Source organism: Glossina fuscipes, unplaced genomic scaffold, assembly GCF_014805625.2.
Source record: "Glossina fuscipes isolate IAEA_lab_2018 unplaced genomic scaffold, Yale_Gfus_2 3, whole genome shotgun sequence".
NCBI lineage: Eukaryota > Metazoa > Arthropoda > Insecta > Diptera > Glossinidae > Glossina > Glossina fuscipes.
The window spans coordinates 9,401,078-9,414,949 of record NW_023998417.1 but is presented as its reverse complement, the minus strand read 5'-3'; the positions used below and the strand labels follow the sequence as shown (position 1 = coordinate 9,414,949).

General features: G+C 33.2%; 1 protein-coding gene across 1 annotated transcript in view; it reads left to right on the top strand.

The window, feature by feature from the left end:
* LOC119634439 (zinc finger protein 1) overlaps positions 1-8,713 on the top strand; it is a 43,747-nt gene extending 35,034 nt beyond the window's left edge. Inside the window, exons 4-5 of the mRNA XM_038028624.1 lie at positions 5,797-8,299; positions 8,382-8,713. Of these exons, the coding sequence (XP_037884552.1) occupies positions 5,797-8,299; positions 8,382-8,575 (2,697 nt within the window). The 3' untranslated portion in view covers positions 8,576-8,713. The remainder of the gene's footprint in view (positions 1-5,796; positions 8,300-8,381) is intronic.
* The last annotated feature ends 5,159 nt before the right edge of the window (positions 8,714-13,872 follow it).

Sequence of the window (13,872 nt, the reverse complement as noted above, 5' to 3'; positions counted from 1 at the left end):
ATTTCGAAAGCTATAAATTTTCTTTTACTACATATTTATTTATATGAAATGTAAGGAGAAAAAGAGAGAGAGAGAGAGAGAGAGATAGTGAGAGAATAGCAAAAAACGAATAGCAAAAAAACGAAACTCAACTCAACTCAACTCGACTAACAAGTTGCTTGCTGCTCGCTATTATTTACTAGAGTGATGTTAATTAATTTGTTTCAATTAAAACTAGAAATAAGAAACCATGAATCACTTGCGATATTTATGAGAATAACTATAACGTAAAGAAATGATCTTTTCACTCGCGATTTTTTTCCATATGCAACGAGCGAGCATATTCGAAGAATGATCATCTATCTATATGTAAACTATGTGAACAAAGTTCACAGAACTACATAACTTGAAGATTTTTTTCTTATTCTTGTTCTTATTCTTGTTCTTATTCTTGTTCCTGTTCTTGTCTTGTTACATGCGTACATACGTGCGTACGTGCATACATATATACGTACGTATTACATTTTTCCTTTCAGTGCATTTGTTTATTATACATTCTCATATACGCACGTAACTATATTTATGAGGGGTGATATAAATCGCCTGAAAAAAATATCATTCACTTATGATGAAATATGATGGTATACCTCACTATTAGAGCAATTGTGCATACTTCGGTTATATGCGAGCTTTCCCCTTTTTTTTTTTTTTTTTTTTTTTTTTTTTTTTTGTTAAATTGAAATGACTAACATTATTAATTAATTCAAATGCTTAGTCACTGGTTGTAAACCTCTTGCTCTCTCTCTCTCAGTAAACGGTAAACGGGATCCATTCGCAAAAAATTTAAATTATTTTACATATCTTTGTCATTATTTGTTTAGCAACAAATTATTTACACACATCGGTTTTCATTGCTATTAATTTTGTTGAACTTTCCAGCAGAAATTAAGTTAATCGCTGGCCTTGTAATTAGTTGAGATAAATTCTAGGAAAAATATATAAATGAAATGAAGCAAAATGTGGAACAAACTGAAAGAAACTTCAGTCGAAAGTTCAGTTCTTTGCATTAGACGGCACACGCATTACTGCCATGTGAAGCGGCGGTTCACTTGAACTTTTCCCAAATGAATAACGATGGGTAGTAGCGGATTCGGTGTGAACCAAATATGATAGTTCTGTCGTTTGCTTTTTCTTTTTTTTGTTTATTTATTTACATATATATGATTTCATCTCTGTCATATAATTTCAACAATTTTATTACAACAACAAGTAACCAAAAAAATTAAATTCTTTCAACTTAATAATTATTAAATATTTTTCCTTTTGCATATTATACAAGTAGAAGCGTGTGTGGATTTACAAAAATTTTTATTTAAATTTGTTTAGTTCCTTTTCATAATAAATGATTTTATTTAGTTTTTATTTTTATTATTTTCTTGCTTTTAAAAAACATTTATGACAATAACGTGAGCAAAACATTTGATGTCATTGCTCATCATAGCTTAACTCGAGTTGCACGCGCATGCAACAACAAAGAAAGACCGAACAAAATATTTTGAATACGGATTCTCTTTCACAATATGATTGAAAAAAAAAAAAAAATAATAATAATAATAATATGTTTTTCTACAAAATATTCGGAGAAAAGACAAAATTTGTTTTTTTTTAAATTTCTTTTTAATACTAACTTTCGTTTCCGTTAATTGTTTTTTTTTTTTTTTGCGAATAGAACTCGTTAAATATTTCACTGACATAAAAGGCGATACAAAAATAAAGTATTCACCATTTTTCTTCAACATTGTCTTATAATTTCATTGGCTAACACAACCTGGAGAGAAACCTGTTTGTGTAAATAACAAAAGAAGAAAAGAAGCCAAGCAACACTAACATCAATTTTTAAGTAACCATTTTAACTTGGCTAACTTTGCTAGTTTTGCTTGTTACTTTCACGGACAATGCAACGACACTTGACGGACTCGTTTTATTTCTCTTTTACTCTTTTATATCTTTAGCTGGTAATGAAGCCATAACCGGTTTGTAAATTTTCAGTACACTTATTAGCGAAAGATTGAACTCATCGTTATATGTACATTGTATATATTGTTGGTCAACTATAAGGTACTTCTCTTTTCCAAATATTTGTCCGTGTGACTGTCTGCCAACTTTTGGTAAAAAAAAAGGGGGCGGCTAAAAAACTGTGTTGAAATAGGAACCGTGGATCTTACCTCGCAACCATAATCCAAATCTAATCTAATATCCGTAATCTGAGTAACACCCCCTCAAGCCATTTTTTCTCTATGCGGTTGGCTGGACTTAACGATCTCCCCCCCCCCCCCCCCTCTCTCTCTCTCTGCCCCCGACCCTTGCCCAGAATGATTAGTCATTAAAAAGAAAAAAACGAAAAAAAAAAAAATTTTGATCGTAACCTAGAGATTTATTGGTTAATGCGATGTCTGCAAACCTGCAGTCTTTAGGCTTTACCTAAGAACATGTGATTTTAAATTTAAATCGCTTCTATTTCATTTACCTCTTTGCTAAGTAATGACGATCTGTTTGAAGATGGATGAAGTGATCAATCCTTTGTTTTCTTGACGCTATAGTCACATGCGCTACTTACTTACTATATATGTTATGACGCAAGAAGGTAATCATTAGAAATAAGATCATTACTGCGTTTAGTGAAGAAAATCATACGATGCATTATTGTTATTATTATTTATTTCTTATTTATTTGTTTTAATATAAATCATTGATGAGAATAACGTATTCACGTAAATTCGTTTGAAGTAAGCGATAAGAACACTATTACCTTTCTTTAATTAAATGAACGCATATCAATTTACGTATGTGTGCGAAATGTTACATACTTTGCTGACGAAAACTAATGAAAATACGATCGAATGATGACTGAATTATTAAGCATTATTACTAGCAATTAAATATAAAGTTCACTTAAATGGGAGAGAAAAATTAAATTCATCCAAAACGAATTTTCACGATCAAATTTACATTATTATCTGACATTTTTCGTGTGATCTATAACGAATATGCATTTTTAAAAATATACTTTCATATAATTTCATAGCATCTCATAAATAATTGCCTTGAAGTTGAACTAAAGATCGTATTATAGAGAGGTTTTTATAGGGAAACCATTCCAAGGAAAAATTTATGCGAATCGCATTTGAATTCAATTTTGATATTGACCGAGGAATTTTTATAAAGTCAAGATAATATTTCGAAATCACAAATTTCATTTGTTAAAGACTACTACTACTACTACTAATTTTTTCTTCTAAATTACGAATTTAATCGCAATTGGAATCTCATTAGACGGACGGCGAATGCACTGCTAATTGTTTTTGAAATAAGATTTGTTTTGCCAATAAGAATTCTAGCCTTAATGTTTATAACGCTAGCGACACTGCTTACATTTTTACAGCTCTAGCTTAACAATCAACCAATTGCCAGCATATAAGATGGGATTATTCTCCAAGTCTCAATTTGCTCTAAGCATTTTATTAGATGGTTGCGTTAATTTTGAGAGTTTTTTCACTTGAAAAAGACATTTATTGAGAAAAATTGCCGCAACGTACATTAGTCGAAATATATCCCATCATTTTCTACAACACTTTACCAAAATCCTGGCAACATGGCGATATCGTGTCGAGCAGAAGAACTTATATCGGTTTGGCAGCGATCCAACCACCGATTCACACTTCTTCAACTTAGCAGAGTTGCATGCCAGCGTGGCATACCGCATCGATTTGAACCAGTGGTATTTAGAAGACGCCATATCTAGTCAGTACGCTGGGTGCGGCAGAATTTCCTACTCGAGCTCCTATTCGAGCTCCTATTCGAGCTTGTGTATCATTGATAACTCTTGCAATAAGTGGACAAAGTGGCATTTTCGGTCCATTCGCATGGTTGCCATTTCAACCCCCTATACCTGGTCCGTTTTGCAACAGTATATCATTCAATTTGTTCGATTTACACCACAGTAGACATGTGCAGTATCAGTTTCAATGGGTTTGTTTTAACAGCTCGTAAAACAATACACCTTTGCTGATCCTACCCTATGCATAGCGAAACGTTATGGCCATGGATATTCTGCTTTGGAGTCGATGTGGATGGCTCGCTACGACCACCCCACGACTACTGAATCTCTGAAATTGTCGTAGTAGATCCGCAATACATTATAGAAAACTTCCTGGCAAGCAACGAATTCGCGATCCTGAAACTGCTCGAAATAGCATTTTGAGTGAGTTCATATGATAGCCATTTTCCCTCGTTTTGGATCTTTTCCATCGCCTGTTAACGTTTACAAACTGTTGATCCATTGATTGCTACGCTGTCCGAAAGTTCCTCGAGAGTTTGAGCCGGGTTTTTGTTCAATAAATCGTATAATTCAGTGTCATTGCACTTTTTTGATTCTCCAGGGCGTTCTTATTATCATTATGGGAAAAGAAAACATAAAGATACGTGCGAGTGGACCGATAGACTTTCATTCAAAATAAATATTAAATCACTAATCGCTATAATATTTTTACTTTCTTCACACGACTGCGGCGTTAACGAATGCATGCTTATCCAGTACACCTTTGTCGAATTACTTTTTATTATTATTGTATGTGTAGTCCGCAAGTTCTCCACCTTTACGTTTACTTATATCTTACAGTGTATATGAGTATATATGAGACATGTGTATGGGAGACAAATATTTTATGCCTCCAACAAAGCTTTAATTGTCAATTACAACTGTACTAGTACTCTGCTGCATGGCTGACTCGTTGTTCTGATGCGGATGATGTGAAAGATGATGTGTTTATTGTCTCCGTTATTCATGTTTAATATCTATAACAGTTTTATTTTATTTGTCAGACAATAAAGAGTACAGCGGTACAGGTTGATGTACGTTATTAGTTATTTTTTGGGTTGAGTGGAATATATATGTGAGAGAAAAGATAAAGATCAACGGGAATTGATCACATAAAAGAAAAAAAAAAGACCCTTAACCATCTACAATTGATCCGAGATATAGTGGCATTTGTTTTTTTTTTGGAGGGGGCTGGGGGGTTTACTTAAAGCTAATTTAATATAATAACAAAACATAAATCATTTCTAAATTGAATTGTGGCGGCCGAATGTATTGAATACGCGCGACTAAGTACTCGCAAGTAAAGCTGGGACAGTCGAAGGGCACTTGGAGCTCAGTCTGGGTTAGGTGTACTTGCAGTTAAGATCTAAGCGATACGAATACGACTGCGCACACTGCAACGCGAATAAAGAAAAAAATCACGTACACACGTGTATAAAATTGCATAGAAAAGGAATTAAGAAAATTGTAACTTTTTTAAGTAATTAAATCTTTTTCATTTTTAATCTTTCGTTTTGTCTTTCTTTCATTTGTGGTTTTTGCATTTCATTTTTTCCTTCGTTCATCCTATCTTCCTATCCAACTTTCGGTGTTAAGGAAAAAAACCCAATTGGAAAATTGTATATAAAGTTCATTTACTTTTGAGATTTAATATATTTTAATAATCACCAGCTTATCATCAGTTGAAATTCATTCATAAAAAGTTGTTTTAATTTCTTTCTGCCTTTTCTAAAATTTTGACGTTAAAACGTCGTCACTAGGCTTATATTAGTAGCGATTTCTTCTTTTTCTAGCTAGTCTGATAACCTTAATGTCATACGATTCTTTTTACAAAAGTTGAATGTTTTTCTAATTGTTTTGTCTAATTTTAAAATATAAACAACTTTACTCTATATCTCCCTCTCTAACTATCTCCCTCTCTTTCTCTCGTATTATTACAGAGTTGCAAAATATGTCACAAAAAATTCGCTAACGTCTATCGGTTACAGCGTCACATGATCAGTCATGATGAGTCGGCATTGCTGCGTAAATTCAAATGTTTTCAGTGTGATAAAGCTTTCAAATTCAAGCATCATCTAAAAGAGCATGTCCGCATACATTCCGGTGAAAAGCCGTTCGGTTGTGATAACTGCGGTAAGAGATTTTCACATTCCGGTTCTTTCTCATCTCATATGACCTCAAAGAAATGCATTAGTATGGGTTTAAAATTAAATACCAATCGCAATATGCTTAAAAGTCTTGATAAAATTACTGGACATACATCAAATAATGCTGCTCAAAAGAGAAATTCCCCCAATTCGGGTTTAGTGAAAACTGATATAAATGCAAGTAGCGGTAATTTGAACAATCCTATGAACTATTTTGCCGGTGATAATAATAGCAACACAAATGGTCCATTCTATCCAAATTTGTTACCCAAATATGGTGATTATAATGCGATGAATGCTGCTCTGTTGGCTTCATTTCCTAACCCCTTTTACAGTATGGCCTTGGATCCTCGCATTCATCCCTATAGCATACAAAGATTATTAGAATTAACTGCTGCCGGACAGCAGCAGCAATGTCAGCCGTCTTCAATATCGCCCGAAGATCAGGAAGAACTTAAGGAAACAGCCTTTCCTACTGAAACCGTAGAAGAGGAATCTCACGAAATTAATGATAATGAAGACGATAATCAAGACGAGCCAAAGCTAGTTATGGACTTAGATGAAACTGAGCCAAAAGGAGCACAAGACTTGAATGTCAACCTGTCTTCACCTAGATTAAGTAAAGAGACGGAAACACACGAAGAAGTTGAAACGCATTCAGACTATCGGATTCATAAAACTGAGGAGACAGCAACGGATAAAGAAAATTTTGAGAATATAATTATAAAGCAGGAACCAGAGACTTCTTTACCACCTACCGAACAGCCCACAGAAGATATGGAATGTAAAACACAAGAAGTAGAGACAAGGAATTTATTTCATCATGCTCTTATAAAACAGGAAGCAATTGAAGTTGTTAAAGATAGACCTACGGAATCCATGGTACTTGAAGAATCTTCGAATATTAGCGAAAAATCTTACAAGTCTAGTGCTTTTTCTGCCGATTTGCGATGCAGCCGTTGCGATAAACAATTCAATCACCCAACGGAACTTGTTCAGCATGAAAAAATACTTTGTGGCCTAATTAAGCAGGAACTTGAGCAACCACAACAGTATCAGCAGCCGCTAACGAACAATGTGACTAACAATTGTCTACTTTCCAGCGATGCGGAAGATGAACAGGATGAACGTGATTCGGTGTCGCGTAATGATTGCAGTAGCGGAGGTGAAAGCAACGCCGAACGAAAAGTACGCGTACGCACAGCGATTACAGAAGAACAGCAACAACAGCTAAAGCAACACTACGCAATAAACTCAAGACCCAGCCGACCGGAGTTTCGTATGATAGCTGCTCGTTTGCAATTGGATGCCCGAGTAGTGCAAGTCTGGTTTCAAAACAATCGATCGCGTGAACGTAAACTACAATGCAACCAAAATCACAACACCAAGTTAACATTCCCCAGGCAAATTCAGACATCGTCACAGTCCTCTCAAATTTTGGCGGAAAATCTAGCAGTGGCGGCTAAAAGTGCTATCGCAAATGACTTGCCCCTGGATCTCTCTGTTAAAGCCCAAGCCACTAATAGTAATCAACAACAGCAACAACATTCGCCTTTGTACGGTGTCGTTCCTTTGCAAACTGGTTTAGGAGGTCATGCTGCTGATGGCGATTTACCTGAAGCTATTAACTTAAGTCGTAAAATTACCCCCCCTACGTTATCGCCTTCTTCTGCAGCCTCTGTCCCGGCTTCATTTAAGCAGCAAGCCCAAATGACAGCAGGCTTATATTTTACCCCTCACTCACATGCCAACGGCGGAGCGCCACCATCGTTGCAGCCTCACATGCGTCAAACGCCATCTCCCATCGAAGCTCCTTTGTTAGGTTCACAACAAGTCTCAGCAACGCCTCATGGAGCCTCCCGATTTACAACATTTGATGACCTGCAACCTTACATAATGCCAGCTGCAGTGATGGCGGCCGCGGCGCAACGTACGCTAATGCCAATGGAGGCACTGTTTCAAATGACTCCCGCTGCGGCTGAATACGCACGCCAGCGTTCATTTATGAATAGTATTAATAAATTTGGGGCTAACAATGTAGGTTATCGAGGCAAAAGCCTAAGTCCCGGCGCGGAAAAACGATCTTGGCGTGATGATGAATCCCGCGTCTCCCATGACGACGATTTTGCAATGCAAACCACGCCTTCTTCCGCTTTAATGCCACCCAAGCCAAAACGGGTTAAAGCCGAAACTCACGGACATGCCGGCGATCCCGACTTACCATTCGTATGTGATCAATGCGACAAAGCCTTTGCGAAACAGAGCTCACTAGCTAGGCATAAGTACGAACATTCCGGTGAGACAACACTATTCCATTTGGACCGTGCAACAATGATTTTAATTTATTTTTCTTATTTTCTTTATTTGGTTGCTTTTAGGTCAGCGCCCCTACCAATGCATGGATTGTCCAAAAGCCTTTAAGCATAAGCATCACTTGACCGAACACAAGCGCTTGCATAGCGGTGAGAAACCCTTTCAATGCTCCAAATGCCTAAAAAGGTTTTCTCACTCGGGCTCTTATTCACAGCATATGAATCACCGTTATTCATATTGTAAACCATACAGGGAATAGGTAAGCGACAATTCATCAACTATTACCTGCGCTTCAACAAACATAACCGGCCATCATGCTGGTGGTAGCGGTGGCAATAATGGTGCGGCAAAATCATCTTCGGCCCAACAACGACGTCAAAATTCGAATTCAGCAAAATTGCTGAATATGGTAGATTTTCGAAAAAAGCTACATCAACAGCACCAACAACAACAGCAACATCATCACCAACAACAACAGCAACAACAGCATCATACGGCTCTGATAGCTTTTCAACAGCATCAGCAACAGCATCAGCAAAGATTTCCGAATTGGAATCTATTAAATTCTGCTGGTTTTTCACAACGCCCGAACGCGCCAGTTAAACCACCACCACCACCACCACCACCGCCATTGCTACGTAGCCCTCATACTATGCAACAAATACATTTATTTAATGCCAGCTTAATGCCTCCCCGTTTCAATGGCCCACCGTTACCGTCCCATACACCAACTCAACCGTATACTACTTCCACGACACTAACAGGACCGTTCGATTTTTACAATAACAAATTTTAATGAACACGAAAGAACATTAAGTGATTTCAATTATTTCGTAAAAACTTCTCACCGTTGAACGGTATTCGGACATAAGGTAAAATCAAAAATTTCATATGTATATGCAAAATAGCTTACGTATATATATTTAAATGTTAGTTATCATAAATACTTCAATAGTTTTGCTGAATTTTTCTTAAAGCTGAATTACAAATCTATATTATATTAAGCGCACTTAAAAGCGTACTTAAAAAAAACTCCATAGTTGAACTCATTAGTATAAACCAATTACTAAATTTAAAAAAAAAAAAAAAGAAGAAAAACAAGAAGAAAGAAAACAAAACAAAGAAAACTTTTCAAAGTATTTTTTCAGTGTTCGATACTTTGTTTTAATTTTTTTTTTTCTTTTTTTTTTTCACTTTCGTTCTGTATTATGCGAGCATTGTTTTTATATTTAAATTTTCAAAAGCAAAAAAAAAAAAAAACGTGCGTTTTATTTAAAAAAACAAAACAAAAAAATAAACTGTCGGTACTATTAATTTTCTGTTTGTTCTTTAAGTTGTAAAGAATTTATTATTATTATTTTTTTTTTTTTTTTTGTTTGGAAATATATATATATATATTAATTTTTAAGTTGAAGTTTCTGTATATTTTTTTCCTTTATTATGATAATTTAGAGCTTCCTTAAAGTTGACATAACAGTTCGATTTCATTAACGGATCCAGTACCTTGATGAAATACTCAGTTTTAATCTTTATTTTTTTTTTTTGTTTTTCATTGGTGAGGTATTAAGTTTTTCAATAAATTTTTCAATCATTTTTTATTTAAGTTTGCTCTTATAATTAATTACTCGTCGATTTCAAGGAAAAACACACAGCAATACTTATACACTTAAATACGTTGTTTAAATAAAATGCAATATGACATATATTTATGAAACAAAACCAAAAGAAAAAAAAAAAAGAAGAAATCATTTTTGAATAAGTTTTTTTTTTTATAAAATTTTGTATGATTTTAAAAAAATTTAAAGATAAAAAAATTTTGAAATAATTTATTAGAAAATCTTTAAATTTTATTTAATTTAAGCAAATATTCGGACAATAGACATGAAAATTTACCAACTATTCTATGTAATAAACTTTATGAAAGTATCGCTCTATAAAGCTAAAATAATAATCAATTATGCCAAACGATCCCCTACCAACTGCTTGACGCAAAAGTTGCCATTTCGTTCTCTTGCCTAATCTATTTGTTTACATAAAAAGTCGGAGAATTAAATTCGGCCGGGACCGAATCTTTTATACCAATCACCGTTTACCCCAAAAAAAAGACAAAAGAACTAAAAGTTGTTTTCTTTCACTTTCAGAATAATAGTTTTTGTCGTAGAAACTTATGGGCGTTGTAGACGCGTCCTTTGAAATGCTTAGATCAATTCCAAATTCTTTTGCAAAATTTTTATCCGATATCTTCATCTTCGCTAATAATAATAATACCAATTTTTCATTTCCTTTGAAAAAAAAAAATATTCTCAGTTTACGTAGTGCTGTGGACGTGTGCTTCGATCGATTTGCCCCATTTTGAACAGCAACCTGCGTGCAAGAATTTCCAATGTTTCTGCTGAATTTATAGTCGATAGCTGCATTTACGCGGCCAGAAGAATGTTTACAACCAACAATACACAGACGGACAGGCGAACATTCTTAAATCGATTTAGAATTTGGTGCTGATCAAAAGTATATACACTTTGTAGGATCTTTGATGCTTCCTTCGGCGCCTCGCAAACATTTCGACAAAATGAATATACCACTCATCGTAGGGTGATAGGTAGTTTCTTATTGCCCTTAAGGAACCATGAAACTACTATAGTGAACCACTGCACAAAAGTAAATACCCTACACTACCCTACAGACATTCATATGAAACGAAACAAAATGCTTGGGCAAAAACACGCCTTTGTGACAGGTGGTCGAAGAAGTAGTCCGTCCTAAAGCATTTTCAATAGTATTCGTCCCTGGGCTACAGAGCGTCGGTAAATCATATTTCATCAAAATATCGAAAGTTATTGAATACAAGAACATCGACAGACAGACGGATGAACAAATTTAGATCGATACAGAAAGCGAATCTAAATAAAAGGTGAATCTATCTTAAATACTTTTTCGGTGTTGCATACATTCACACAGACTTAATATACCCTTATGTCGCAATCGGTGAAGATTAGAGCTAAACACAAATGAATCAAATAAAAATTGATCTCGAGGGCATGTTGACCATGCGGACTGGTATAGACTCTTTCATCTAAAACATTACGCTGCCAGTAATACTCATTACAATACTTATTGAAACGCGTACTAGCGAAAGTTTGACTTGATTAAAAAATGCGATTAAGCTAAATCAAAATCCGACCATAATAATGCTATAGGTGTGGGATATTCATAAGTGGCAAAAAGATTTCACTTGAAATTTTTTCATTTCAATTATGTTTTCAGATAATGTTTCACTTCTCTTGAGTTTTAAGTTTATTTTGTTTTATTTAAATATTTTTCTTTGACGTCAATATTACCCACCGCTTAAAAATTATATATGTGTTTTTCGCTTCGCACTTTTTTTTTTACATAAAACAAAAAAAATTTGGAAATTTTCAAAACTATACCAAATCATTCCACTAGTCTTTCATCGTTCGTAGTTAAAAAGGAGCAAAATTGAATAACAAAACGAAAAATGATGAAAGTTATACTTTATATATATATATATATATATTAATTAAAAGAGGAAAAAAAATTAAATCAGTTGTAAGTAAATTAAATTAAGATTAATTTAAATTAAAAATTGAAAGTAGAATATTAACTTCAACTTATTCATTTGGCCTTAATAACAAAAAATAATAAATCTAATAAATATATATATTAAATTAAAAATTTTTTAAAAAATATACGTTTGAGAGCACTGATTATGAAATCAAATTATTAATTAAAAAACCTCCCCTTTAGAACTAACCGTTCATCAAGAAAGAACATTTAGCTTTTTCTTTAAAAAGCTTAAAATAAAAAAAATATATTTGACAATTTTGCAACCGATTTTGCGATTAAGGACACTTTCGAAAAGCCCAAGCTAAGAAATAATACTCGGCAAAGTCGAGTCTCAATTACACCATTTGTTAAAGATTTGTTTAAACAGTTAACTGGGTCGACCTTTTCAATGATATACTTGTGTACTCGTCAAGCACAGAGCATATGTACGATGAAATTTTAGGTTGTATTGAAACGACTTGACAAAATGGACAAAAAATATATTCCAAACTATATTATTATGGCAAACACACATCTACACCCACATAATAAAAAAAATTCGTAAGGAAATCTAACAAGAACGGATGGACGGATCATAATATGGTTAAAACGTTGTTTCAACAACCAAAGATTAGTCGGGAGATTCTTTGAAAAAATAAATCCATTATAAAATAATTGCTTGACGAAATCAAGAAGGACATAAGATCAGTTTCTATGTCTGTGTTTTAGCAATCTGCTGCTCTGGTCAGTCTGGTTATTTGCTTGCAGTCGTGTATTGCAAATGTTGCCCTCATGTTGAATCAAAAATAAAACTTGGGTCGGGGCCACGTCGTCAATTCCTGTCCTTCTCTATTCAAAGGCAGGCGCCAACCGTAACAAGTACTCAAAATATTTATCAGATCTTTTAACAGTCGGTGGTTTTAGGTGACAAAAATCCATACTTAAGATTAAATAAAATATTGCAAAAGGACAATAATACAAAAAAAAAAAAAAAATTATATTGAACATAAAATTTGAAAAGGAAAATATTTTTTTGTTTCTTTAGAAAGAAAATTTGATATATATATTTTTTTTTTAACTTTAAATGTTCATTTTTTTTTTTTTTAAATAAATAAAAAAAGAAACAAATGCAATCCAACTAAAAGAAGAAGAAGCCCATAAATCATTACAATAGGATCAGTACAGAAACAACGAATATTAAAAATAGTAAACAGCATAAAAAAAAACCTGAATCATTCAACCAAATTAAAGCAGACAGACACGTTAAAGCTCAAACTCAAAGTAAAGGTTTCCAAAACAACGAAATTACAAAATAAACGGCATTTATATAAAAGAAAGATTTTTAATTTTGTTTTGTTTCTTCGATCTCTAAATCCCGTTAAGATTCACCTCAACACCTCAAAGTTTTATTTTAAAGATTTACTCTTTTACGTTTTGTATAAATTAAAAAATTTTATAAAAAAAAAAGAAATTCAATCAAGTCTACAAGCTAGAGAATCCAAAGATATATTATGTACTATAATAAAAAGCGCATTAAATATATATGTTAATATGTTTCAACTTAATAAGCTGTATAAAAATATTACACTAATACGAATTATAAAATTATACCTAATATTTAGCATAAATTCGCTTAAAAAAAAAAAAAAGAAAAAAGCAAAATCTAAACAATTTGCAAAAAAAAGAAAAATAAATAATAATTATAATTATTAACAATAATTTAAGTGCAAATTTTTCGTTTGAAAGGAAAATTTGTTTAACACGGCCTTATTGTGTGAAGGAGAAGAAGAAGAAGAAGGAAGAAGATTATATACTATTTAGTAATTGTTGTTAATTAAATAATTTTTCAAATTTCTTTTAAAAAAATAAATTTAATCGTCTATTCTATTTTAATGTCTTTTTTTTTTTGTAAATATAATGTATTATTATCTTGTATCATTTCTATTAAGAATAAAAAATTTAAGAAATTTTTTTTTAAAAATGCTTTTTTTT